This window comes from Amaranthus tricolor, chromosome 9 (assembly GCF_026212465.1).
Source record: "Amaranthus tricolor cultivar Red isolate AtriRed21 chromosome 9, ASM2621246v1, whole genome shotgun sequence".
NCBI classification, from domain to species: domain Eukaryota; kingdom Viridiplantae; phylum Streptophyta; class Magnoliopsida; order Caryophyllales; family Amaranthaceae; genus Amaranthus; species Amaranthus tricolor.
In genome coordinates, this window is record NC_080055.1 from 30,035,104 (window position 1) to 30,061,879 (window position 26,776).

General features: G+C 34.6%; 2 protein-coding genes and 1 long non-coding RNA gene across 3 annotated transcripts; 2 read left to right on the forward strand and 1 right to left on the reverse strand.

Moving 5' to 3' along the window:
* On the forward strand, positions 1-1,260 carry LOC130823489 (cyanidin 3-O-galactoside 2''-O-xylosyltransferase FGGT1-like). Its single transcript, XM_057688106.1, has 3 exons — positions 1-904; positions 984-1,053; positions 1,236-1,260. The coding sequence occupies exons 1-3, from the start codon at positions 1-3 to the stop codon at positions 1,258-1,260; spliced, it is 999 nt and encodes a 332-aa protein (XP_057544089.1).
* Positions 1,060-5,456, forward strand: LOC130823864 (ras-related protein RABA1f-like). The gene is made up of 2 exons (XM_057688679.1): positions 1,060-1,838; positions 5,024-5,456. The coding sequence occupies exons 1-2, from the start codon at positions 1,618-1,620 to the stop codon at positions 5,454-5,456; spliced, it is 654 nt and encodes a 217-aa protein (XP_057544662.1). The 5' UTR covers positions 1,060-1,617.
* Positions 5,241-26,776, reverse strand: LOC130823865 (uncharacterized). The gene is made up of 4 exons (XR_009046646.1): positions 26,626-26,776; positions 25,673-25,767; positions 7,428-7,549; positions 5,241-5,379 (listed from the first exon to the last, which is right to left on the reverse strand). It is a non-coding gene; the product is annotated as an uncharacterized LOC130823865 (long non-coding RNA).

Here is a 26,776-nt window from a genome sequence, read left to right on the forward strand (position 1 = left end):
ATGTCTAAAGAAAACAATGGCAATGGCAATTTGCACATTGCAATGTGCCCATGGTTTGCTTTTGGTCACATTACCTCATTTCTTCATTTAGCAAACAAACTAGCTGAGAAGGGTAACAAAATCTCTTTTTTCCTTCCTACCAAAACCAAACTCAAATTTGTCTCCCACAACCACCACCCACACCTTATTGATTTGATTCCCATCACAGTCCCAGCTGTTGATGGGCTTCCCATTGGAGCTGAAACAACTGCAGATGTGTCTGACTCTAACCGGCACCTTATAATGTCTGCCGTAGAGCGAATCCCAGAAACAATTGATACCCATCTCTCAAATCTTAAACCTGATTTCGTGTTTTTTGACTTTGCTGAATGGGTACCAAAAATAGCCCGTAAACACCAGACTAAGTCTGTATTTTATTCCACAGTCTACTTGTCGACGGTTGCTTACTTGCTCCCTCAACCAAGGAATCTTCCTATCAACTGCTTCACAGAGGAAGAATTAAAGCAGCCACCACCAGGATATCCAATGCCATCCATCAGGCTGCAAGCCCATGAGGCTCGTAGTCTAGCAAACTCATCTAAAACGGTATTCGGAGGTGAAGAGAAATCACTAACACTATTGGAAAGAGTGGAAGTAGCTTTCAAAGAATGTGATGCTATTGGCGTCAAGACTTGTAGAGAGATGGAAGGGACTTATTGTGATTATGTCGAAAAGCATTTAAAAAAACTAGTGCTGCTAGCTGGACCAGTGGTGCCTCAACTGCCTGATGATCAACTTGATGAGTATTTCAAGACTTGGTTACAGGGTTTTGGTAAAGACACTGTGCTGTATTGTGCACTTGGGAGCGAATCTTCACTTGCAATTCATCAGTTTCAAGAGCTTGTTTTGGGACTCGAGCTCAAAGGTACTTGTCTTTTTGAAATGCATTGCATGCTGATATATAATACTACTATATACAGATCACATTCACCTGTAACTCACAGATATGCCCTTCTTGGCCGCTCTGAAGCTTCCTGATGATTATCCCACACTTGAGTCAGCCTTGCCTGACGGGTTTGCAGAAAGAACTAAGGGGATTAATTTTGGCTTTTTTTTTAATAAATCTAATAGTGTAATATGATTATCACTGATAATTAATAATTTCCTTAGTTCCTAAAAAATTACAACAATAACATTTAACACAAAGATTAATAAATGATAAAATCATTTAAATTGTGTGAATGATATTAAAGCAGGATAGACGAAAATAAAAGAAAATGAAAAAAAATTTTTCAATAAAAGTAATTATATCAAAACTAAAGTTAGACATTGAAACATAATCAATATTCAATATTTTGGGAAAACAAATCCAATATATGCGTTTTCTTATGTTTCTCAAATGTCCATTATCTACAAAACTAAATATGGAAGTAAAAATATTCAGAGGTTGGACGTAAATTCCTCATCAACATATTTGATATTCAATAAGCATTGCAGCAAACTCCCGGGAAAAAAAGGAATATAGGTTGAGGAAGAGAAAAAGATATAGAGAGAGAAAATAAAATAATAAAATAATAAATAATAAAATAAAAATAATAGTATATTAAGTTAGAAGGATAAGGAGAAAAAAAAAATAGAATGGCGGCATATAGAGCTGATGATGATTATGATTATTTGTTTAAGGTAGTTTTAATTGGGGATTCCGGTGTCGGAAAATCTAATCTTCTTTCTCGTTTTACCAGAAATGAATTCAGTCTTGAATCAAAATCCACCATTGGTGTTGAATTCGCAACTCGTAGCATTAGCGTTGATGATAAAATTGTTAAGGCTCAAATTTGGGACACTGCCGGACAAGAAAGGTTTCATTTTTTTTCATTTCTTCATCATTGTTAGTACTCCACATATTATCGTTTTCATTTTGTTATTTGTTATGTTTAACTATTGATGAAATAATTTTGATTATCCTATGTTATATTTGCATCATGGTGGAAACTATAGATCCACTGAGTATAATGACATCCAATTTAATTAAGAAAAAATTATCTAAATTAATTCAATTTTTTCATGATTTTTTTACAATAATTTCACCTATTGATTAATTATAAAAAATCTCAGTTTTTGAAGTATTTTTCTAGAATAAACTTTGTAATCGGATGACTTGTTATTGCAAGTTTTTTTTAAAAAAAAATAAATTAAAATAAAATGTTTAAAATGTTAAAAAAATTCTAATTTTACATTTATTTTCAGTTTATTTTTTTAGTAAATTACCTACTATAATAGGTCATCCGATTACACGAATTTACTAGGCTAATACACTCTAAAATTGGGATTATTTATAGTTAGTCAATAAGTAAAATTATTATCGGAAAAGTATTAAAAAAATTGAATTATTCTAAATAATTTTTTCTTTAACTAATTTGTCCTAAACATTATAATTATTAACTCATGTTTTGAAAGTATCGAGTCAATGTGATCCAAACATTATATATTTTAGCAATGTTGTGGAAAGCGTAGCACAAGGAGTGTACTATACTTTGCCAACTTCAAGAACTACTCGTAGAGGATAAAAATTATTTACACCGTTCAGATTGAGAAGTTTGGAAGGAAAGAAAAGGAAGGGATTTCAATGAATGTGATTTTTTTTTGTTTAGATAGCAATTTTGAAGGGGGAAGGGTTTGAAAAGAAGGTATTTGAGGAGATTAAGGGGGTTTAATCTTTTATTTTGATAATAGTCAAATCTTTTTACTTTTGGAAAAAGTTGGAAGAAAAAGTGTAAAGTGACCATCAAAAATTCAAAATGATAAAATGACTTACCCATACCATACCATTTTGCATTCAAATTTGGATAAAACTATGTTATTTTCCTCCAAGATTTTTATGTACAAAAATTTCATCTTTTCCATCCTTTATCTTCCTTCCCTTTCCTTCCTACATAAACAAATAAAGTATCTCCTTCTATTTTCCTTCCTTTTCTTTATTTTCACTCCCTTTTTCTTCCCTCACTTTCTTTTCCATCCTAATGCTCTATCCAAACAAAGTGTTAGAATGTGTTTGAATTAAAGGAAATGGAGAAAAAGGAAGGGAAAAAATTTGGAGGTATAAATTTGGAGGGATGAGAGATTTATTTGAAATAACAAAATAAAAGGAAGGTGATTTAGAGGGATTGAATGAATGATTTTTGTTAATGTATTAATTTTTGTAAAGTTGAAAAGAATTGGAGGGAAAACTCCTTCCTTCCTTTCTCTTCCCTCTTAAATACGCAAGAATTACTTCTCTTTCATTTCTTTTCTGTTCCTTTCTCTTCCTTCCTTTTCCTTTTCTTTTCTTCCCAGAATTTTTATACAAACATCATGTTCATATCGATTGATACAAAGTAGAAGATTAAGAGAAGAAAAGGTATATGAATTATGATGTAGATGTTTGATGAGGTTGGACTATATTTGGAAAAAGTTAAAATAAGTAAATATTTTTTGATAAAAATTTAAAAACTAAGCTTGGAAAAAATTTAATTTCAAAATATCAAATAAAACTTTTTCTTTTCCAAAGAGTACCAATTAATGTTTTCCTTCAGTTGACCGTTAAATATAACAATTGACTGGTTAAATCGAAAATTCTTCTTCCTCATATTCAATTTCTTTTCCAATTTAACTTCGATTTTGAGTCAAAATAGAGGAAAAAGACAGTAAGAAACTTGAATTGAAAAAGAAATTGAAGAAGAGGAAGAAAAATTTTCGATTTTGACCAGTTCAACGTTATATTTGACGGTCAACTAAAGAAAAACGTTAATTGGTATTCTTGGAAAAGAAAAAATTTTGTTAGATTTTTGACAAAACTTTTTTGGTTAGGTATATTTTGAAAAAAAAAATTTATTAGGTATTTTTAACACTTTTCCCATATATATATATATATATATATATATATATATATATATATAGGATCAAATAAGAAAGATTTTAAAATAAGAATGAGAAAGATTTTTGTTTACTCACTATATATACAAAAAAAAAAATACTATGTTATAAATTAAAGCACTCTTCAAATTTATGTCATAGTATATAAGGGAGGGATCCAATGAAAAGGGGTTAAAAATGAGAAGGATGACTCTACACCCTTGATTTCACTAAAATTAAAAAAATCTATGGTCACAATTGAACCAAAAACACATAATTGTAAAAGTAACTATGTTACACTAAAAAGTAACTATGAAATAATTTTTAAAATATTCTTAATTTATAACATAATATCTTTTTTTGTATATATAGTAATAAAACAAAATCAAACAAAAATCCTTCTCATTTTAAAATCCTTCTTATTTGATCCTCTATTTATTTGATCCTATATATATATATATATATATATATATATATATATATATATATATATATATATATATATATGGATCAGGCGAAAATAGGCAGGATCAGGTGAAAACAACTAAAGTGGTAAAAACTGAAAGCCAAACTGACATATACATATTGTGGTAACAGGTGTGTTATAGGGTGTACATATTTTAGTGAAGGAAAATGTTTATATTATTTACAGATTTACCATCCAAATATGTACACTTTTTAAGCATTTATGTTCATCTTTTAGAAAATATGCAATAAATTACAAAATTGTCATCGAAATATGTACATTATTTAAGCTTTATGTACACTTGTTTTCAGTTTTCACCACTTTAATTGGTTTTCACGTGATTTAAAAAGTAGTGATAACTGAAAACAGGCGTACATACAAACTTAAAAGGCGTACGCATTCAGGTGGCAATTTTGTAAATAATTGAATATTTCCTAAAAAGTGTACATACATATTTAAAAGGCATACATATATGGGTGACGTTTTTGTAAACAACACAAATTTTTATTCAAAAAATATATACACCTTTTAATACGGTATATACACCTTTTGCAACTATATGTATATCTTAATGTGGGTTTTCAATTTTCACCACTTTAGATGTTTTTACATGATCTTGCCACTATTTATCAATACGAAAAAAATAGGTTGGGAGTTATTAATCCATACTAAATTTTGTTGGTGAAGGTATCGCGCAATCACGAGTGCATACTATCGAGGAGCAGTTGGTGCCTTAGTTGTGTACGATGTTACCCGACATGTGACATTTGAAAATGTGCAAAGATGGCTAAAAGAACTGAGAGATCATACAGATTCAAACATAGTGATAATGCTTGTTGGGAACAAAGCCGATTTACGTCACTTGCGTGCTGTTTCGATAGAAGATTCCAAAGGTTTTGCTGAAAGGGAGAACACATTTTTCATAGAAACATCAGCCCTGGAAGCATTGAATGTGGAGAGTGCTTTCACACAAGTTCTATCTCAAATATATCATGTTGTCAGCAGAAAAGCACTTGACATTGGAGATGATCTAGCCGTTTTACCTAAGGGACAGACAATTAACATTGGCTCCAAGGATGATGTATCTGCAATTAATAATTCTGGATGTTGTTCCAATTAAACTACTATTCTATTAATTAATTAGTCTCTTCTTCTATTTCAACATCTTAAATTTTTCTAATTAGACATTACTGATGACTTGTACTCCGGTTTCATTTCTGGATTGATTTTTGCTTAAATTCACACAAGCATGTGGATTGTGGCATGCAATGCATGCATCCATTTAATTAGTTGTACTTGAACATGTTTAAATATACTTGTACTGTAGCCTGTAGGTGGAAATGAATGCATGGTTATTGGTCAATCAATTTTTTTTTAAGAAAAATACCCTAAATAATACGAACTTTCACTGATTTTCCAACAATAATACGAACTTTCAATTAACCATGAATAATACGAACCTTGATATATGTTCCCCGCTGGCATACTTGACCAGTTCATGACTTGGAGAAACGGTAAATTCCCCATTTTTTCATCAGTTTAATGGGTATATAGACAGCAGGTCAGCAGCATCATCTTTCTCATTTGCTCACTTTGCTCTTTCAATTTAATTACTTCTTCCAACAATCTCAATTTTTTTTTCCATTTCCATTTTAAGCTCTAAAGTAATTTGATATTTAACATGGAAAATCAAACAATGTTGGATCAAATTATTGAAATAATCTCTACCTATATGTGAAAGTTGGGGTTGTTACAAGCTGGATAAAGAAATGTTGGAAGTTAAATTCAATTTATATTTTTGCAAAAGAAAACCACTTCTTTTATCAGAAGAACTTGAATTGAATGTTTGCTTTTGAACTTCACTAAAATAATTGATTTTAGATTTCTAAATCTTACTTATCATTGTTGTGCATTGTTTTCCGGAAGCCAGTGGGTGATTAGTTGTGATATGATTAGTTAACATACTTTGTTCTTTACAGTTGAATTTTAATGTTCTTGCTGTGCATTGTGGTATTATGCCCTCAAGATTATTCATCGCATAATGCTTTTTCACAGTTGAATTTTAAAGTTCTTTACACATCCTAATTGTTGTGAGGCTGTACTTATGGATCAGAAGAAGATGATTTAGCAGCATTGAGATTTCTTACAGCGATTGAATCAGATGAACACCAGTTTAAAAAAATTGTCAGGTCTTTTGCTTCATCCATTTTCGACTAAATGGATACAAGCCCTAATTTTTGGGATTAAAACAAAATTTAGGGATAAATATTGCAATTGAGAAGAATAAACTAACCATGAATGAGATGATATCTTTGTAGTTGATGTGTGAGAACGAGAGGGAGAAGAATCAATGAAAATCACGAGCTTGAGGAAGATTGGTGAGGAAACAGTGGCTGCGTGAGGGAGAAGCAAATGTTTCTGTTTCTTTTACTTAATTTTATCAGCAAAAAAAAAATTTTAAAGAATGAGTAAGTTTACTGGTTACAAGTAAATTGGTATGCCAGCGGAAAACATATATCAAAGTTCGTATTATTTATGGTTAATTGAAAGTCCGTATTATTGTTAGGAAATAACGAAAGTTCATATTATTCAGAGTAATTTTTCCTTTTTTTATATTTTTAAAAAGACGCACAAAATGTATCGGACAGAAATTCCTCCCAATTCCCAAGTAAAAAAATGGATCAATTGATCATATAAGCTAATCAAGTGCATTCATCAACCAGTTGACCTTCATACTTCTTATTTACAATAATACACATCTATAGATTTGGAAACCTAATTGTGCATTCATTACTCATGAAAGCTCGATTAGGTATGAGTGGATAAGTTGTGAGATTTGGAAAACTTAATGAGAGCATAGTTTAAAAACCCAGACTCCTATATAATATGAGAGTAAACAAGAGTAATTATATTGTTATTCATTGTTCTTATCTTATATGTTGTTGTGTTGGCTTTTTCATGCAGAATAATGGTCAAAAGAAAATTTTATTCCTAATCGTACAAATAATAACTATACTTGCAGAGAATGATATTTTTGCATTTATAAGTAAAAGTATAGAAAAAAAATCCTCAATTTCATCAACATCTTTACCTTTTTCGTCAGCTTGTTTACAATATGTTTCCTTTGTTTTTGAGGTCCTCGATCATGGTTCTTGTTGCATTTATTATAACAGTAGCATTTCTGGACAATAGCATTAGTTGCTCTTTTGTCTCCTGCATTAATTTTTTTGAAGACTTATCATTTCTATATACCAGAAACAAAAATGAAAAAGCAATATATGCAAAAGTAGAAACCCAGATACATAAAATATACATCCAGATAATAATTGTTAAACTAGATACATCAATTATTATTAGATGTAGGAAACAAAAACACCATATACACAAAAAAAATAAGCTTGCATCTACAGAAATATCAGCAATCTTTTTATTTGGTAAGCTCATTGGAATAACAAATTGCAGTACTTCTTCAACAAGAATCAAATCTTCCTTGTCTATTTGAACATCCTTTTCACGTTCTTTCTTGTTTGAATTGTCTTTCATCCGTGGCTTGAAATAGCAAGGTTTTGCTGTTCCAACGAATTGAGATTTGTTATAAACTACAAAACTCAAACAGTGATGACTAAGAACAGAATGTTTGAAGAAAGTGATGGCAATATTCAAGTCTGCCTAACTCCAGGTCTGCAATTCTATTTAATTCTTTAGATAATCCCACTTAATACAAGGATTTGGCTTATATAGTCCAAGCATGTCCCCTCATAACTACCTTAGACAGCTGTACATTTAGCCTAACAAACATAACAAAAATAACATAATAGACAATAATAACCATCTCAAAACATAAAATGTCTTGTTTGAATTCCCAATATTATGTCTTGTTTGAATTCTCAATATGATGTCTTAGTTCCCCAAAGGAAGGGATAAGAAGTCATCTTCTATCTCCAACCCTTGTAACAACAGCTTCAAACCGCTACAAACTCCATGTTGTTAGTGTGTCTCGAACACGGGATCTAGATGCGAAGAACCGCGGCTCGCGAGTCAAAATCAGAAACTTTCTGTTTTAATGTTTTGTCCAGTCGCGGCTCGCGACATTTGGTACGGTCCGCGACCCTCAACACGAATTTTGCAGTTTGGTTTTTTTCGTGTCTATTTTATTTTTCTTTGATGCCCAAGTATCTTTTACGAAGGGTTTACTATATAAACACCCTCTTATTAGTGCTAGGGTGGATGATTCACAAATTGAGAGAGATCACAAGAGAGCCATTATAATTTGTGAATGTGATTGGAATTCATCTTGTAAATCGTTTGCGATCATAGTGAAATTATTTTATCTCGGTGCCGGTGAACGTAGCTATCACATCGATAGTGAACCACGTTAAATTTCTTGTGTCATTTCTTATTGTTTGCGTTGAATTTCTTTATTGTTTCATTATTGTTCATCGACCTTACTCTGCTGTCCGCACAACAATTGGCATCAAGAGCTCAGGTTTAAGTCCTTGAAGAGTTTTTTGAGTGAAAACAATGGCTAGAGATTCTACAATAAGAATCGAGAAATTTACCGGGAAAAATAGTTTCGGACTATGGCAAATAAAGATGAAGGCTCTGTTGAAACAACAGCAAATCTAGCGTCCGTTGGCTCCAAAGAGTACTACTACGGAGTCAGAAAACAGATTAACTGACGGGCAATTAGCACTAATGGAGGAAAAGGCTCATTCTACCATTTTGCTAAGTTTGGATGATCATATCATCACGGAGGTCACTGATCAGGCTACAGCGGCGGAATTATGGATGAAATTGGAGTCATTTTATATGACTAAGTCACTGACCAACAAATTATTGCTGAAGCAGCGGTTGTTCAGCCTTCGAATGCAGTCAGGCTCTCCCTTACGGGAACATCTTGAAAAACTTAACTCTATTTTATTGGATTTGCGTAACTTAGATGTTAAAATAGATGATGAGGATGTTGCGTTGATTTTATTTGTGTCTCTACCGTCTAGCTATGAGAATTTTGTTGAGCCTTTTGTTGTTGGTAAAAGACTCTTTGACCTTAGAAGAAGTGAAGGCGGCACTTCATACTAGAGAACTTCGTCAGAAAGCTATAGGTGATAACGGGGAAAGTGGCAGTGGGTTGTTTGTTAAGTCCGGGAAATCTAAAAGGAAGAAAGGGGTTAACAATGGCAACAATACTGGGTTGGGTGCTGGAAACAGCAATGAGGGATCTGGTAAGACTGCGGGGAAGACCTGTTATTACTGTAAGGAACCGGGTCACTTTAGGGCTAATTGTCCGGTGATGAAGGGCAAGTCCCAAGCTGCTGCAGTTGAGGAAAAACCGAAGGAGAACTATAATGCGGAGGAAGACTTGGCGTTAGTGAGTTCTACTAAGTCTGGGGATCTTTCTGATGATTGGGTTCTAGATTCGGGGTGTTCGTTCCATATGAGTCCGCGTCGAGATTGGTTTGACACGTATGAGTCTTACAACAGGGGTAAAGTTATTGTAGGTAACAACGCACCTTGTAAGATTACGGGTATTGGGTCCATGAGATTGAGGACTAGTGATGGACGAAAGTTGACATTAACTAGGGTGCGGCATGTCCCCACTTTGGGGAAGAATCTGATTTCATTAGGTACCTTGATGATTTGGGGTACAACGGAGTGTTTTCGGATGGGGAGTTGTCCATTTACCGAGGTTCGGAGTTGGTACTTAAGGGTATCAAAAGAAACACCCTCTATGTCATTGAGGGTGTTACACTATCTAGTTCTGCGGTTTGCGCATCGGTGTCTCACCAGGAGATGACCAAGATTTGGCACATGAACTTGGTCATATGGGGGAGAAGGGGATACAGCTATTGTCTAAGAGGGGTCTACTATCCGGGATCAAGGTTGCCAACCTTGAATTTTGTGAGCATTGTGTGTTTGGGAAGAAACACAGGTCAAAGTTCAGCAAGGGTGCTCGCATTACTAATGATGTGCTCAATTATATCCATTCAGATTGCTGGGGTCCATCTAAGGTTGAAGGTATGGAAGGTTTTCGCTACTTTGTGTCATTTGTAGATGAAAAGTCCCGATACACATGGCTTAGGTTGCTTAAGTCAAAGGATGAGGCCTTCAAAGCTTTTAAGCAATGGAAAGCTTTGGTGGAAAATCGACAGGGTAGGAAGATCAAGAAGCTACGAACAGACAATGGGCTAGAGTTTTGCAAAGAGGAGTTTAATCATTTCTGTGCAGATGAGAGTATTGGTCGGCATCATACCGTCAGGATGATACCACAGCAGAACAGTGTTGCAGAGCGGGTTAATCAGACACTGCTTGAGAGAGTTCGATGCATGCTCTCTAATGCAGGGCTTGGGAGGAAGTATTGGAGTGAAGCTGTGATTGCAGCTTGTTATATCATCAATAGAGGTCCTCATTCGGGAATTGACTTCAAAATACCGTTTGAGATCTGGAGTGGTAGGTTACCTAGTTTCTTTAATTTGAAGATTTTTGGTTGTGTTGCTTATTATCATGTTAGTGAGGGTAAGCTGGATCCACGAGCCAAGATGGGGTGTTTTGTTGGGTACGGTGATGGTGTGAAGGGGTTTAGAATCTATTCACCTTCGGAGGGTCGAATCATTCTTAGTAGGGATGTTACTTTGGATGAGCACCATGTATTCAAAGGAGAGCACGAATCTTCTGAATTAGGAAAAGAAGGGGAGAACTTGCAGCAGACAGATGCAATACTTGAGGTACATCAGTCATCCATTGCTGATTTACCTCGAGTGCAATTTATTGATGATGATGCTGAGGTTCCAGTGCCGAGTACTCCTGAACCTGAGGTTGTTCCATCTTCTCCTAACTCTGGGGAGGAGGTGGAGCAGTCTAATCAGGGGTCATCAAGTCAATCTGACACCATTCTTGAGAGACCGAGACAAGTTATCAAGAAGCCTGTTAGGTTGATTGAAGAGATGGAAGGAAGAAATTGTTTTGTTGAGAACTTGACAGGTTATGCATTGAGTGTAGCTGATGATGTAGAGTCATATGAACCTGCCAAGTATAAACAAGCAATCAGTTGTAGTGAGTCGGCGCAATGGCTTGCTGCAATGGGTGAAGAGATGCGGTCTCTTTACAAGAACAAAGTGTGGGAACTAGTGAAGGTACCAGAGGAGAGGAAGCTTGTAGGGTGTAAGTGGATTTTTAAGAAGAAAGAAGGGTCATTCGAATCTGAGAAAGTTCATTTTAAGGCTAGGCTAGTTGCAAAGGGGTTCAGTCAGGTAGAAGGGGTTGACTTTGTGGAGATATTCTCACGGGTGGTTCGACATACTTCTATTTTTGTGTTATTATCAATTGTAGCACACTATGACCTTGAGCTGGAGCAGCTGGATGTTAAGACGGCTTTCCTTCATGGTGATTTGGAAGAGGAGATTTTGATGAACCAGCCCGAGGGATTCGAGATTCCAAAAAGAGCACTGTGCATGCAGACTGCTAAAGTCATTGTATGGACTTAAGCAATCCCCTCGGCAATGGTACAAGAGTTTTGATTCTTTTATGGTTTCGCATGGTTTTGATAGGAACTCGTATGATTGTTGTGTGTATCATAGTAAGTTAGATAATGGTTCCATGATTTATCTACTGTTATATGTTGATGACATGCTTCTTGCCACAAAGACAAATCTGATGTTACTAGACTTAAACAGTTGCTTAGCTCGAAATTTGACATGAAAGATTTGGTTCCAACTAAGAAGATTTCGGGTATGGAGATCTATAGGGATCGGGCTAGGGGTAAGCTTTTCTTGACTCAGAAAAGTTTTATCGAAAAGATTTTGTCTCGTTTTGGGATGGACAAATCTAAGCCAATAAGTACACCAACATCTGTAAGCTGCAAATTGTCTTTGTCTATGTCACCTCAAACTGAGGAGGAGTTGGCGTATATGTCTAGGGTCCCTTATGCCAACGCAGTTGGTTGCTTGATGTATGCTATGGTCTGTACTAGGCCGGATATTACACACGCTGTGAGTGTTGTGAGTAGGTTCATGGCTCGACCTGGGGAGAAAGCACTAACAAGGAGTGAAGGATTTTCGCTATTTGAGAGGGACAGCTGATATTGGTCTTGTGTATGGAATGGTAAGGAGTGTTTGGTAACTGGGTATAGTGATTCTGATTATGCAGCTGATGTGGATACCAGGAGGTCGGTAACTGAGTATGTGTTTGCTTTGGGTGGTTCTGTGGTTAGTTGGAAGTCTACATTGCAGTCTTCGGTTACGTTGTCTACTACTAAAGCTGAGTACATGGCTTTAACTTCTGCAGCTAAGGAGTCTATATGGCTCAAAGGCCTTGTAGGTGAACTGGGTATTGCACAGGATTTTGCTACGGTGCATTGTGATAGTCTAAGTGCCATTTGCTTAGCTAAAGACCAAGTACACCATGATCGGACCAAGCACATTGATGTCAGGTATCATTTCTTGCGTACCAAGCACAAGAGGGTAAAGGTAAAGAAGATCGGGATCGCTGACAACCCAGTTGATTTCTTTACTAAGTCTATTCCATTTAGTAAGTTTTAAACATTGCTTAGACTTGCTAAATATTGATTACTATGTGATGTAGTAGGCCCTTAGAGGCGGTGTTGGGGAGCTCCTGTTGTAGGCATGTTGGCCTTAAGGTGGAGCTTGCCCGGGGCTTGTGATGCAAGTGGAGCATTATGAGTTGTTATACTTGGTGAGGAGTATGTGATGAGTCTTGGTAGAAGACTTTGTGATGAGTCTTGGTAGAAGACTTGTCGGGATGAGTCTTGGTTTGAGACTTATCGGGATGTATGACTAATGCATGAGTCTTACATCGGGTTTTGGCTTGAGACATGTTCACTATGTGTTGATGGGATCGTTTGCTGACTACGAGTTCTCGTCAAGGTGGAAATTGTTGTTAGTGTGTCTCGAACACGGGATCTAGATGCGAAGAACGGCGCGACTCACGAAGAAGCTCGCGGCTCGCGAGTCAAAATCAGAAACTTTATGTTTTGATGTTTTGTCCAGTCGCGGCTCGCGACATTTAGTACGGTCCGCGACCCTCAACGCGAATTTTGCGATTTTGTTTTTTTCTTGTCTTTGACGGTTTATTTTATTTTTCTTTGATGCCCAAGTATCTTTTACGAAGGGTTTACTATATAAACACCCTCTTATTAGTGCTAAGGTGGATGATTCACAAATTGAGAGAGATCACAAGAGAGCCATTATAATTTGTGAGTGTGATTGGAATTCATCTTGTAAATTCTTTGCGATCATAGTGAAATTATTTTATCTCGGTGCCGGTGAACGTAGCTATCACATCGATAGTGAACCACGTTAAATTTCTTGTGTCATTTTCTTATTGTTTGCGTTGAATTTCTTTATTGTTTCATTATTGTTCATCGACCTTGCTTCCGCTGTCGCACAACACTCCATGTCTGGAATCTTCTCACAATTTCCTTATACCACCCGATACTTCCCACATTCTTTACTATCCAATCTCAACCTTTTGACAACCTAGGCCTATTATCACAACTATTTCATCGCCAATTATTCCTAAAAGCTTCATGGTTCTAAGACTAGTAAGTCATGTGACTAAATTTAGGGAGATTTTGACTAAATCCCCTAACTCACCGTCTCCATTGTGTTCAGCCTCTTCTGGAGCCGGCTAGGGAACTCCCGTCGACTACAAACATGGATTCTTGACCACTTACCGTCACACTGGAAGCACATGCCCAACGTGCACCTCTGCCTTCAACTCAAACAGCCACACCCTTCAACCTAGGCACCCAAGACTAACTCTATCCAATCGTGAAATGCTTGAGAAAAGAGCTAACGGGTTATGTTTTACCTATAGTGACAAATGGTCCCCAAGTCATGTTTGTTAGAAAAAAAACTCAGAGTACTGGTGGTTTTTGAAGATGAAAGAGCATGGGAGGAGGCTGAGAAGGAGACCCTACCAGAGGTTGATATATCCTTAAGCTCGGTAGTGGGCTTAACTAATCCCAAACAATAAAGATGAAGGGCACAGTTAGAGGGGAGGAAGTGATTATCCTTTTTGATCCTAGAGCTACTAATAACTTCCTATCACTACACACAGTATTGTACAATCTAAAGGGATTAGATAAACAAAAAGGGGTTTTCCAAATGTAACAAGGTTAAGAAAAGGAATGTGTTTGGCTTAGAAGGTCTAGGTATAACAATGAAATGATTTTAAGGGATTTATGTGGGTAAATGTCGAATGGTAAAGACTGTTTTGGGTTTGACAAGGGTTTCAATGTTTTTGGACAAGATTCAACGGATATTCCGGAACAGGTTTTTCCAGGTTTTGAGTCACGTTTCAAAGACTCTTTTTCTGGTTTATATTTCGGAAAATAACCAAACAAACTAGGAATACTCACTAGATTGTTATGATTCAAGGATATGCAAGCAAAGAACACTCACTTAATCTTGCTAGGGTGTTGTAACACCCCTGAATTTCCAACCCCTTAAACGAAACCAGAATCATGAAGGAAGGGAGGAAATTCGGGTGTTACATAAAAAAAAAAGGAAAAATAATTAAAATAAACGCTAAAAATTAATTAAAAAGGTGAGTGAGTGGAAATTTCGGCAGCATCTCGGTTAAAACTAATCTAAGGCCTTTAATGCCTTTCAAAAAAAAATACGTCACGACGGGATGAATCATCATCGGCTTCACAAATCATCAACTCTAACGAGGATCGTGGTTCCAGTGTTAACGCATTGATCTAACAGACACTAAAGGAGTATTCCCACTACTGTACATCCAGAAACTACGCAGCGGAACTATGGATCATACGAGGAGTCACATGGCTCCATACAAAAGAATTTATACAATCCCAAAAGAAAACTTTACAAGGAATATAGAAGCTACAAGCATTAGACAATTTATACACAATTGTTACGACCGTACTCCGCTCTTTCCCCCAGTGCAAAGCAAAAGAAGCTCCTATACCTGTCATGTCAAGCTATGATCCTCCTGCTGCTCAACATAATGAATATAGTCAGATGTGTCATAGCAGGAACATCATAGAGAGTCATGAGCAAACAACAAACACATACACGTCAGTAATTAATGAACTTATAACAATTAGAGTCATTGAACAAAACTATAGACAACGATATAGTATGGCAATAGCGAGTCTACTCATCTGTCTAAACACCTCCATTTACTCATAATTTCTCTTTCAAACTACTAATCTCTCGAAGTATATTCAAGGGTAGTGGATCTTTTCTCTATTCATGGCATAGTGACACGGCCAAGGGCATTATCAGCCACCCGGCGCCCATGGCAAAGTATGAGCTCATGCCCCCTCCAGGCTCCAGCTGACCCTCTCGGGTCCTACCTTCGGGAAAAACTAACACACAGGGGTACTAAACCAGTGAAGAGGTCACCATATTGGGGTTTGCAAGGCCCGCATGGTAACACCTCGGTCAAGGGGCGGTATCGGCCACCCGGCGCCCAATGAACCAAGCATGTTCATTACCCCCTTACGATGGTCCCGTCGAACCTCACCTAAGGGGACTACTAAATTAACCAGACATAATCCAGTTGAGTCACGCCAACAAATCATAAATCAAGGCTCAATAAGTAGGAAATCACTTCAATACCACACATAACCATGGTGCGTTCTCTACTATTTAGAAATCTATTCTCATAGTCTCCTAATGCTTTCATTCTACTTGCCTATATCACTATTATGACTATACGCTAGCATAGCTACTTTTTGGCGCTCTATAATTCTAATAAGATGTATATAATCAAGAAATACTGATAATACTTTGTAACGATAAAAATGATAATAAATTATTGCGTGTACGTACCTGCAAGCGTCACTGCACGACCACAAGTTACAAAAATCACCTAACTAAGGGTCTACTTTCCTTTTATAAACTGGGAACCTATACAAGTTGAGAATAGAACTTATAACTTCTCTTAACTACTTTGTCATACCAGCTAGAAACCAAAGTAAACACTATCATCCATTCACGACAAGTTTTCAATTACTTCTAGCACGTACGCATCTCATTCAACACCAAGCATAATCGTCAATTCAACAATAACACAAGTTTTTCCATCGACAAAGAATAAAAGGATTATGTCAACTGTTTCCTCACACCAACTAACTTAGAGTTATAACGATTCACACTTAAGTTTCACAAGGTTAAATATAACACTAATATGACATGAGGACAATTCTTAAAGTGGTCGGATCGCAACATTCTTCGCTACATCCTCCAAAGTTAGAGAGACTAAAATCGAGCATCACCACAAGCAACTTAACAACCTTCTACAATAAGTTGATATCATTCTCATGGCCTTACTAAGATTATGCATTATGACTTCAATAACAACCTAATAGGAATACTTGTAATTCACAACAATCAAACCGTAACAACTAGCAACTATTATCCCCAATTTAACAACCAAGATCACTTCCATAGTCAACTACAATCATCACCATTACTAATTATCACAACAAAAATCAACCAACTAAGTTTCAAACAACTTTTAAGGTTATTTAATAAATCATCACACCATCAAGATATAGGATAAACGCACATCATTTGTAATTTCATTTCTAAATCCAAACTCTAATCATTTCGTGTTCAAAGATAACATATTTAATTACTACCCATACTAAGATTCAAAGAAACTAATACAAAATCAACACATAACCCATAATTGCAAATCACACTTCAAACCCTAAGCCATAAACATGTTCAATTCATCAATCATATTCTTACCCACAAAAAGATTCAATAAACTTAACACAAAAATCAACATCACACATAACCCTTATAAACTTTTAATTGAAACAAGAAGAATTAAATGGAAGAAGAGGAGATGGCTTACAAAGTTTAAAGCTAGCAAAAATGGTGAAGAGGTGGATGAAGGTTGTGGTGGTGGTGCACAAGGGCCAAACTGGCTGGAGAGAAGCCCAAAATCGGCCAGCAGCTGGCGGCTGCTCGTGGGTTGGCTGCCGGCTGCACCAGCGAGGGAGGAGGGAGAAGAAGGTTGTGCTGCGGTGGCCGCCTGTAAAGGAGAACAAAAACACGCGGCCCGCTGCTGGTGGTGGTCACAGTGGCGCGGCTGCTGGTTATTCAAGCTGAGGGAGGGGAGTGAAAGAAGAGGGAAGAGAGAAAGGAGGAGAAGGAGAATGACGGCTAGGTTTTAAGCAACGAGGGCTTTATGCGTTTTATCCTTGTTATTCTTATCATTATTATTATTACTATTATTATTATTATTATTATTATTATTATTATTATTATTATTATTATTATTATTATTATTACGTTTATTTATTATTAGGTTTATTTATTTATTTATTTTTATCTCGATTCATTTTCTTGCGAGACCCAACTAAGAGACTCACCTTCGTGGGCTCACACATTTTAATAAAATAATCATTTTGATTCGAACCTCTTTATTTAAGAAATTGTAACTATATTTTTAATATATATATATATATATATATATATATATATATATATATATATATATATATATATATATATATATATAAGTTAACATTTAAATTCATGTATGCAAGAAATTTATTAAAACTAATTCGGAAATAATTAAATAAAATTGTACAATCTTTAAAAACTATTAAAATATTAAATAATTACGTCATTAAAATCTCGGGGTGTTACCGGTGTACTTAGTTTGAGGAACACTCACTCGAATTAATTATACATATTAGTATGTTTAGAGCTCACAACAAACTCACAAATTCCTTCAACGATGAGAGCTTAACCTCACTATTTATTCAATTACTTAATTACAAGTATAAGAACAAATGCATAAGACAGAACTTTTGATGGAATTCAGATTGGTTGATTGATTATTCACGAAAATAAGGTCTTTATATAGACTTACAAAACATAAGAAAATTCTAGAAAAAAAACCCTTCACTTAACTACAAGCAATCGAGTGAATGCATTAAAACATATTTAGAATTCTAATACAGAAATTACAACATTCTTATTGAAAGAAAACCAAACAACCTTAGTAATAAAAACATAATTATGCACCTTAAATTCCAACCATTGAAAGATATTAAATGATGCTTGAGATCCGAAAACTCTTGGTTGTTCATAGAATGCTTTTAACCCTTAGATAATCTTCTTAAATTCCAACATTGAAGATGAAAGATAAATCGGCCATATTGAAGGGGAATGAAAGAGCGAAAGAATCCAACCACAATGAAGGAAAAATTCAGCAAATATCCTTTCCTATGTAGTGAATAGAACGAACTAATTGCCATAATTAACCACTGAATAAATGAGGAAATAACAACCTTATTAATATTCCCCATTAAAGTTGATTTGAAGACTGATTTGACTTGATTATTTTAGGAAAGAAATTCAAATAAACATCCTTTTTATTGCATAGAAACCGTAGCTCTCTTGCACCCTTAAGGAAAAATTCTGCTACACTTTGAAATTCTTACCAGACTTTGAAATATAAGTCGAAGCAAGACTCGTAATGAAAGGACCATGTAACCCCTAACAATCAAATGATGACTCTTCGAAAGACTTAGCTAGGAATATATCTTTAGAATGTTCTTGGACCGAGTTTACATCACAGTCACTTGACTGAAAATCTCTTATGCAAGCCATAATAAATTTAGACTTAGGAGTCACGTTGGGAAATAGGGAGAAAATTCAGGGGGATGGTGATTGTCGACAGTTGCAGATTTGGGTGCAAGGTCTCACAATTTGTGATGACTTTTTGATCTTGGGTTTAGGAAATTCTGACTTGATCCCGGGGCTACAATGGTTGGAGAAATTAGGGGAGGCTTTGACAAATTGGAAGGAGCAGATTATGAAGTTTTAGTGGGGGGACGGTATAGCCGAGTTAAGAGGGGCCCATCTCTGGGGTTCACTCGAATCTCCTTAAAGGCAATTGAGAGGGTGTTAAAGAAAGAGAAACAAGGGATACTAATTGAATTGAATCAGGTTCAGGAAAACCAAACGAAATAGTAACTTCTATGGCAATACCAATTCAGTGGTAGCAAATTCTGGATAGACATCAAAATGTCTTCAAACTTCCTTAAGAACTTCCCCCTTGTAGATGAAAGGAGCATGATATAACCTTAAAAGAAACATTATCAGTGCGAGAATTATCAGCTAAATACAGGGTAAACAGGGTAATTTTAAAAGAAACCTTAAAAGAAACCTTAAGGAGCAAATTATAACCTTGAAAGAAACCTTAAGGAAACCTTAAAAGAAACCTCAAAACTCGATCATTGTCAACTTACTTCAAATTATAACATTTACAACCCTAATCTTCATTTAACGCTTAAAGCTTCAAATTCCATAACAAATTCATCCGAAATAACTTCAATAACCTTTAGACATTCAAATTCGTATTTTTTTTCTAAACCATTATTCTATTATACTCACGTTTTACCATTAATAGTTTCATACAATCCCAATTTTTTTTTTTAACCTTTAATAACCAAACATTTCCTCACTTACAAAGTCAAACCTCTCACAATTTAAGTATTCCTTAAACTTCCAATTGATCCTTTTTTTTCTTAATTCACATTTTACCATCAATAAAACCTTTATAGAGTCCCAAAGTTATCATTCATTCATTAAAAACCGTTGAAAGCTTTCTCAATCATAATTTTACATTATCCTCAACACGTATAGGCCATTCAATCAAACTTACTACAACATAACTTTAAGTTACTATTAATTGCATTAACCTTTGTTTCCTTACGAATAACTTTCCTTAATTAAAATTTTTCATCCCATAATTGAACATGTCACAAATACTATTTCTACATTCTTTATTCCTTTATAGATTTTCAATCTTAACACACAATTAACGCATAACTTTCAATATTCCCAAAATGTTTCTTTTAAACTCTTTGCATCGAATCATTCTTGCACAACATCATCGCAATTCTCGATAAGTTTGGTCCTCAACTCCTTTTGCCAGTTATCCAAGTATATATAATATCTTTTAAAAACAATTTCAAGATTACTTGACTCGAGTATATATATATTTCAAGTTGAAATTTTGAGATCTTTTAAAAACAACTTTTTTTTTTTAAAGAAAAGGAAAATAAGAGAAGAAGTTAAATTAAGAATATTTTATGTCATGTGTATTTAGGATCATTCTCGCACTGATAATTCTCTTAAACTTACTCGTCTTAAAATATTAATTTTCCCGAATGTTATATTCTACCCAACTTGAAATAAACTTCGTCCTCGAAGTTAAACTAAGTCTCAAGCATATATTCCAATATCTAGCTAACATACATATCGTAAAGCTATGTCACCCAACTTAGAATGAAGTTCGTCCTCGAACTTAACTCACAAAGACTAAGGAGATGCAATAGCTATAAAGCGATAAACATAGAAATGCCTAAGCAAACAACCTGGGATAATCGCGTCTCATGGCATCTACTGCCTCCAACGTGGCTTCTTCGGTAACGTGATTAGAGCATAGCACCTACACAAGCGCTATACTACCTCAACATGTATCACGCGCCTTCCTATCTAGGATCTGAACGGGGGTCTCCTTGACCCATACTGAAACCAAAGTATAGTTTATAACCTCCATTAAACATTTATTTGCAATCTTCATCCAAATCTCTAGACTATAAACCATACTATTTTGATAACTTAAGTCTATGACTCAAAATCTTTTATAACAACTTTTGTTGAAAACCTACTTCTATTCTTGATGTTGATACAACCTTCTTGTACTTAACAAAACCTCAAGTTTGCCAGTGACCTTCCATCCTTAAGTTATATTTGCACTTCTAACCAACAAAAGAAACTTGGTACATTCTTAATGATAATCACACAATTTTCTAATAACTCTATTAAATCTATAGGCTCCAATATTCAAATAGATTACAACGTATGACAAGATCCAATAACACTAAAAGTTCATCGCTTACGTCAAAATATAAACACTATATGCAACTCAATCACTAGGCTTGAAAATCAATATCAATTGCTCTTAACTTAAGCTTTTCTATCAATGATGTGCAGTACTTTGTCTTCTCTAACTCTCCTACTATGTCACAATCATATTCAAAGTTCAACTCACTTATAACGAAACACTAACGATACATACTTCACAACCATATGACCTAGCTTTTATGCACCTACCTATAATCATAATCATGGATCGACAAATAAAAGCTGATAGAAAAGGGCTTGCAACAAGGTGACACGATTCGCAATCTTAGGACATACTATTCTAGCTACTAAAACGATAATCGACAAGGAACTATGATAAGCAACAAGACATTGGTATCATCAGAAATCAAATTCTAACATTGCATCGTCAAACTGAATCTTCTTGCCGTCACGATCAATCGTTAAGAGCGTTTTCCCATTTTACCCCGTAATCCTCACACCTCACATCCTACATTTCTAAGAAAACCTAACTAACTCAAACACCTAGGTTAATACCACAATCATATTCATTTCTGTTCCTATCTCTTATCTTAAGCATCTAAATCCTCAAGTCACGTTTTTCATTGTATGCCCGCTAGATGAACTAACCCTAAGGATTAGCCACGGTCGCGGGTTGGCTCTGATACCAACTGTCACGGTCATTACGTTCATATCACAATCATATTCACGGTCACGGTCGCGATTTAATCCTCAAATCTGGTTGGCGTAAGGCCATATAGATATCCGCAAAAACCGAAAAATGAGATTGAGAAGTTAGTGGTTGAAGTTGGACAAACTATTTGGGGCTAGCATTTTTTCCAAACTTGACTTAAAGTCGGGTTATCAACAAATCAGAATGAGAACAGAGGATATTGCGAAAAATGCCTTTCACACACACAAAGGTCATTACGAGTTCTTGGTAATGTTGTTTGGTCTCACAAATGCACCGACAGCCTTCCAAGCATCGATGAAAGAGGTGTTTCGACCTTTTCTTCGACGCTTAGTACTTATATTCTTGATGACATCCTGATTTAGAGCAAGAGTGAGGAGGAACACTCTCAACATTTGTCATTGGTGCTCGAAACCTTGAAGAATCAGCTCTTTGTCAATAAGGATAAGTACGAGTTTGGGGTTAAACAAGTGGCTTATTTAAGCCATGTGATTACAGGGAAAAGCATAGCAATTGATCAAGAAGATGGAAGCAATGTTGATTTGGCCCGTACCTCAGAATTTAAAGGAAAGGAATGGAAAATAAAGTAAAGAAATAAAATGCAAAAGAAAGGAAGATAAAGAAGAGTAAAGGAAAAGAAAGGAAAAAAAGGAATTGAAAACAATAGAATGGAGTGGAGTGGAGTGGAGTGGAAGGAATGGAAAAGAATGGAAAGAAAAGGAAAAGGAAGGAGTGGAATGGAGTTTAAAGAAAAGGAAAAGGAAGGAGTGGAGTGGAGTTTAAAGAAAAGGAAAGGAATGGGAAGGAGTGGAATAGAGTTGAAAGAAAAGGAGTACGGTGGAGTGGAAAAGAAAGGAAAGAAATGAAATGTAACGGAATGGAAAGGTGAGAAAAGGAAAGGAGTAGAGTAGATTGAAAAGGAAAGGAAAGGAATATAGAATGGGAAAGGAAACAAGTGGAGTCAAGTGGCAAGGAATGACATGTAAAGGAGAAAAAAAAGAAAGGAAAGGAATGAAAAGCGGTGGAGTAGAGTGGAAAGAAAAGGAAGGAGTGGAAAGGAAAGGAATGGCTTAGGAAGAAAAGAAACGGAATGGAAAGAATATGAAAACAAGGAAAATAAGAAAGGAATATAATAGAGTGGAAAAGAAAGGGAAAGAAAAAGAAAGGGAAAGAAAAGGAAAGGAATAGAAAGGATAGAAAAGGAAAGAGAATGAATGAAAAGAAAAGGCTTGAAAAGAAATGAAATAAAATGAAAAAGAAAGGAAAAGAGTGGAGTGGAATGGAAAGCAATGGAAAGGGAATAAATGAAAAGGAAAGGAGTAAAGTGGAGTGGAAAGTAAATGATAGGAAAGGAATAGAGAGAAAAGAAAGTAACAAAAATTAAAAAAAAAAAAAGGTGTTTTCATGACCTAAATTGAAAAACGTAAAATCATGAAAAATTCCCGATACATATTGTCAATTAAAAAATTACACAAAAACGATAAATACCTCATTGGTACGAGTGAGATAGGTATGAATACAATTCTCATCCATCCAATACCCAGGATCTCGACCGATAGCACAAATTTTATGTTGAATATTGACAGCGTATGATTTGGAAAAATATTCATTGCTCCGTAATAAGCAATCGAGGCAGATTAATATTATAATAATAATAATCTCAAACCAATGCCACAATTAACAAAAATTAACGTTTGATGCCATCCACATCGCAAACAGTGGCCATTAATGAAACTTAAATTAAAGATTCAAAGATTACAACTAAAACAAAGTGCGACATAATGAAATACAACAATAATCCAAATCACATAAACTTTAAAGGCAGCAAAAAAACACACTCCGAATATTATACATATTCCTTTTTGCTATCTTAGAAGCTGTCTTCAGAAGTCATTAGCCTTAATCTAAGATTATCCAAATTCAAAGATACATTAAAATTCTTCTTAACTCTTGTATACTCCCTACATCTCTTTGAGTTTGACTTATTAATATTCCCACTGTGAGACCCTTTTAGAAAATATCAAAACTCAAAGCCATGGAGTAGTTAATTGAACAAACTAAAAGGACTAATGATCCTCCTCAAAGGCTACACCAACAACCCCTTTAAAAAGGGGTTTCACAAGAATGATATTTTTAGATGGCAAGTATATATTTTTTATATTCCCCAAGATTATGTGAATGCTAGACCACAACATTTGATGTATTAGAAAGGAAGCCAAGACCTCAAAAGGTCGTTTGTGTAACGAGTGCGACCTTGGTCCCAACTAAGCTTCAGACCTAACATTTTAGGGAAACTGGCCACTAAATCATTTTAGCGCCAAATATTAATTTTCATTTATTCAACAAATCAATTGATAATGATTACTACTATACTCCCTCCCATTCAGCTTATGTGTCTCATTTCCTTTTATGGTCAAGTCACCTTAATTGTCCCATTTCTATTTTTGGTATGGGTTTTTGACTTTTATACCCTTAGTAGCTTTATCCTATTTTCAATTATACCCTTCATTACCCATACTAATTTTCCTCTCTTACATTAAAAACCCATAATACCACTCTCTTTCCTACCCTTAGGGTTCCACTTTTGACTTTCCTTAAAATTCGTGAAAAGTCAAATGGGACTCTTAAGGTGAATAGGAGGTAGTATTATTTAATATTCAGATTGTTGTACAGGGTGCCTTCTAATGTAGAAATATAACAAATAGAGCACATTAATGGTACATTCTTATAAAATTCTAAGTATCATTTTTCGTTGCAATAGACTTACATTCTTTATAATGAATCTAACTATCGTAAAACTTTAGACAACTAGTAAGATAAACTATTACATTAGGCCTTTAAGGGTAGTAGTGAAATTATCTATCTATAAAAGTATCTACATATAAGTCTATCAATCTATGTTTATGCAAGTCCATATATTTAAGTCTATACAGGTATATCGATTCATGTTTATTTAAATTTATTGGTCTACTTAAGTGCCACGTGATTTGCCACTTTTACACAAATTTCGAATCAAAAGAAGCAAATTATGGTCAATTTTGGGCTATTTTAGAGTTAATTTAGCGAATCATGTAACATTATCCTATACAAGTCTTCAATCTAAGCTTATCAATTTTGATATTTATCTATCTATATATACAAGTCTAGCTATCTATCAATTTAGCTATGTCCATCTATCTTCAACTTATCTATCTATTAAAATTTATCATTCTAATCATCTTACTCTATCCCAGTCTATGATCTATCTACCAATATGTATAAGTTAGATTCCATCAACTTATCTAAGTCTAACTATCTATTTAAATGTATAGTTGATTTAGCTATCAATTATCAAAGTTACTTATTTGAGTCTTTCTATCTATCTATCCAAGTCTAACAAAATATCTAGTCCCCCTAAATTTATCTAAATATATCTATCATTTTGGTTTGTAGAAGTAAGGAGAATTTGATTACTTCTTCTATCATGTAAATTCTAGGATAAGTTAGATCAAACATCGGAAAGGGTTGCCATGTAGACTGTAGTAGAATCTAAGTTTACATAATATCAACGCAATTTGTGAGGATTGAGAAAGCAAAACTAGAGGCTCTCAGCGACACTAGCTACAACATTCTTCTCTACTCTTCAGATATTTTTCATTTAAGTAGGTCTTACACTCTTCTCGTTTATTAAAGTTAAAGAAATAGGGAAACACTCATATGCTAATACATTACGAAAACACTACAAAGTTATAAAAAACAACTTACAGTCATTTGGTCATTAATCCCCCTCTTAGCAACAAATGCAAAGTCAGTTTTCACAATGTATATTCCTTTGGTTCTAATAAAGGTGTCACAACATTCTGTAACAATCCAAAACCAAACATACTTATTACTTGCACAGATAATAAAACTTTAACAAAATTATGTAATCGATGACTATTATATCATAGGGTAAATAGTCAATAATAAACCAACATTTGCTTGATGCATTAAAAATAAATCCGTTAACAAAGTAAATTATGTAATCAATATATTTGCTAAAAATAAAGTCATCTATTGTTTATAACAATAACCTCTTTGCAAGAATTAGGAATAAATAAAAGTTAGTGAGTGAGTGAGGGCAGAATCAGAAAAATAAACAAGGGGCGAAACCAGAATTTGCATATCTGTCTAGTAACTTCACATAACATTTGCCAACATTGTGCTTGCTCTAAAAGCCAAAAAAAAAAAAAAGAAAAAGAAAAATTACAACTCAGAGTAATTCAAAACTAAGATGAGAAAAGTGGAAGAAAAAAGAACCAAATTAACCCAGAAAATTTTAAAATAAGAAAAAAATGAGAACAAAAATAAATTTAACCCAAAAAATTCAAAACTAAGATAAACATGAAAAAAAAAAAATCAACCAATAATATTCAAAACTAAGATGAGCAATAATAAAAATTAAAAAATTAAAAAAAAATTTTAAAAAAAAAAAAAAAAAAAAAAACAAATCAACCCAGAAAAATTCGAAACTAAGATGAGTAAAAATGAAAACACAAATAATTTGGCCCAGAAAATTCTAAACTAAGATGAGCAAAAATGAAAACAAAAAAAAAAAAAAAAAATCAATCCATACAGTTCAAAATAAATATGCGAAAAAATGGAACAAAAGTATACCACTGCAATTTAACCCTTAAAATTCGAAAATATAAGGAGCAAAGTTGGAAGAATTCACTCACATGTAGAGTTTGTCTCCCTGAACTTTGATGAAATGAAAATTTAAGAATTGTTGAAATAAATCTGCAACAATAGCAACACTTTTGTATTTATTGAGTTTGAAAGTATACCATCCGCCACGACAGTTAGTATAAGCTTTTTGGACCATCTCAT

Excerpts from the sequence above, each read along its gene's own strand:
- LOC130823864 (XM_057688679.1), top strand. The coding sequence starts at position 1,618 with ATGGCGGCATATAGAGCTGATGATGATTATGATTATTTGTTTAAGGTA. Across the intron at positions 1,839-5,023 it reads GACACTGCCGGACAAGAAAG|GTATCGCGCAATCACGAGTG; the intron begins GTTTCATTTTTT and ends TTGTTGGTGAAG.
- LOC130823489 (XM_057688106.1), top strand. The coding sequence starts at position 1 with ATGTCTAAAGAAAACAATGGCAATGGCAATTTGCACATTGCAATGTGC. Across the intron at positions 905-983 it reads TTTGGGACTCGAGCTCAAAG|ATATGCCCTTCTTGGCCGCT; the intron begins GTACTTGTCTTT and ends TGTAACTCACAG. Across the intron at positions 1,054-1,235 it reads GAGTCAGCCTTGCCTGACGG|GATAGACGAAAATAAAAGAA; the intron begins GTTTGCAGAAAG and ends ATATTAAAGCAG.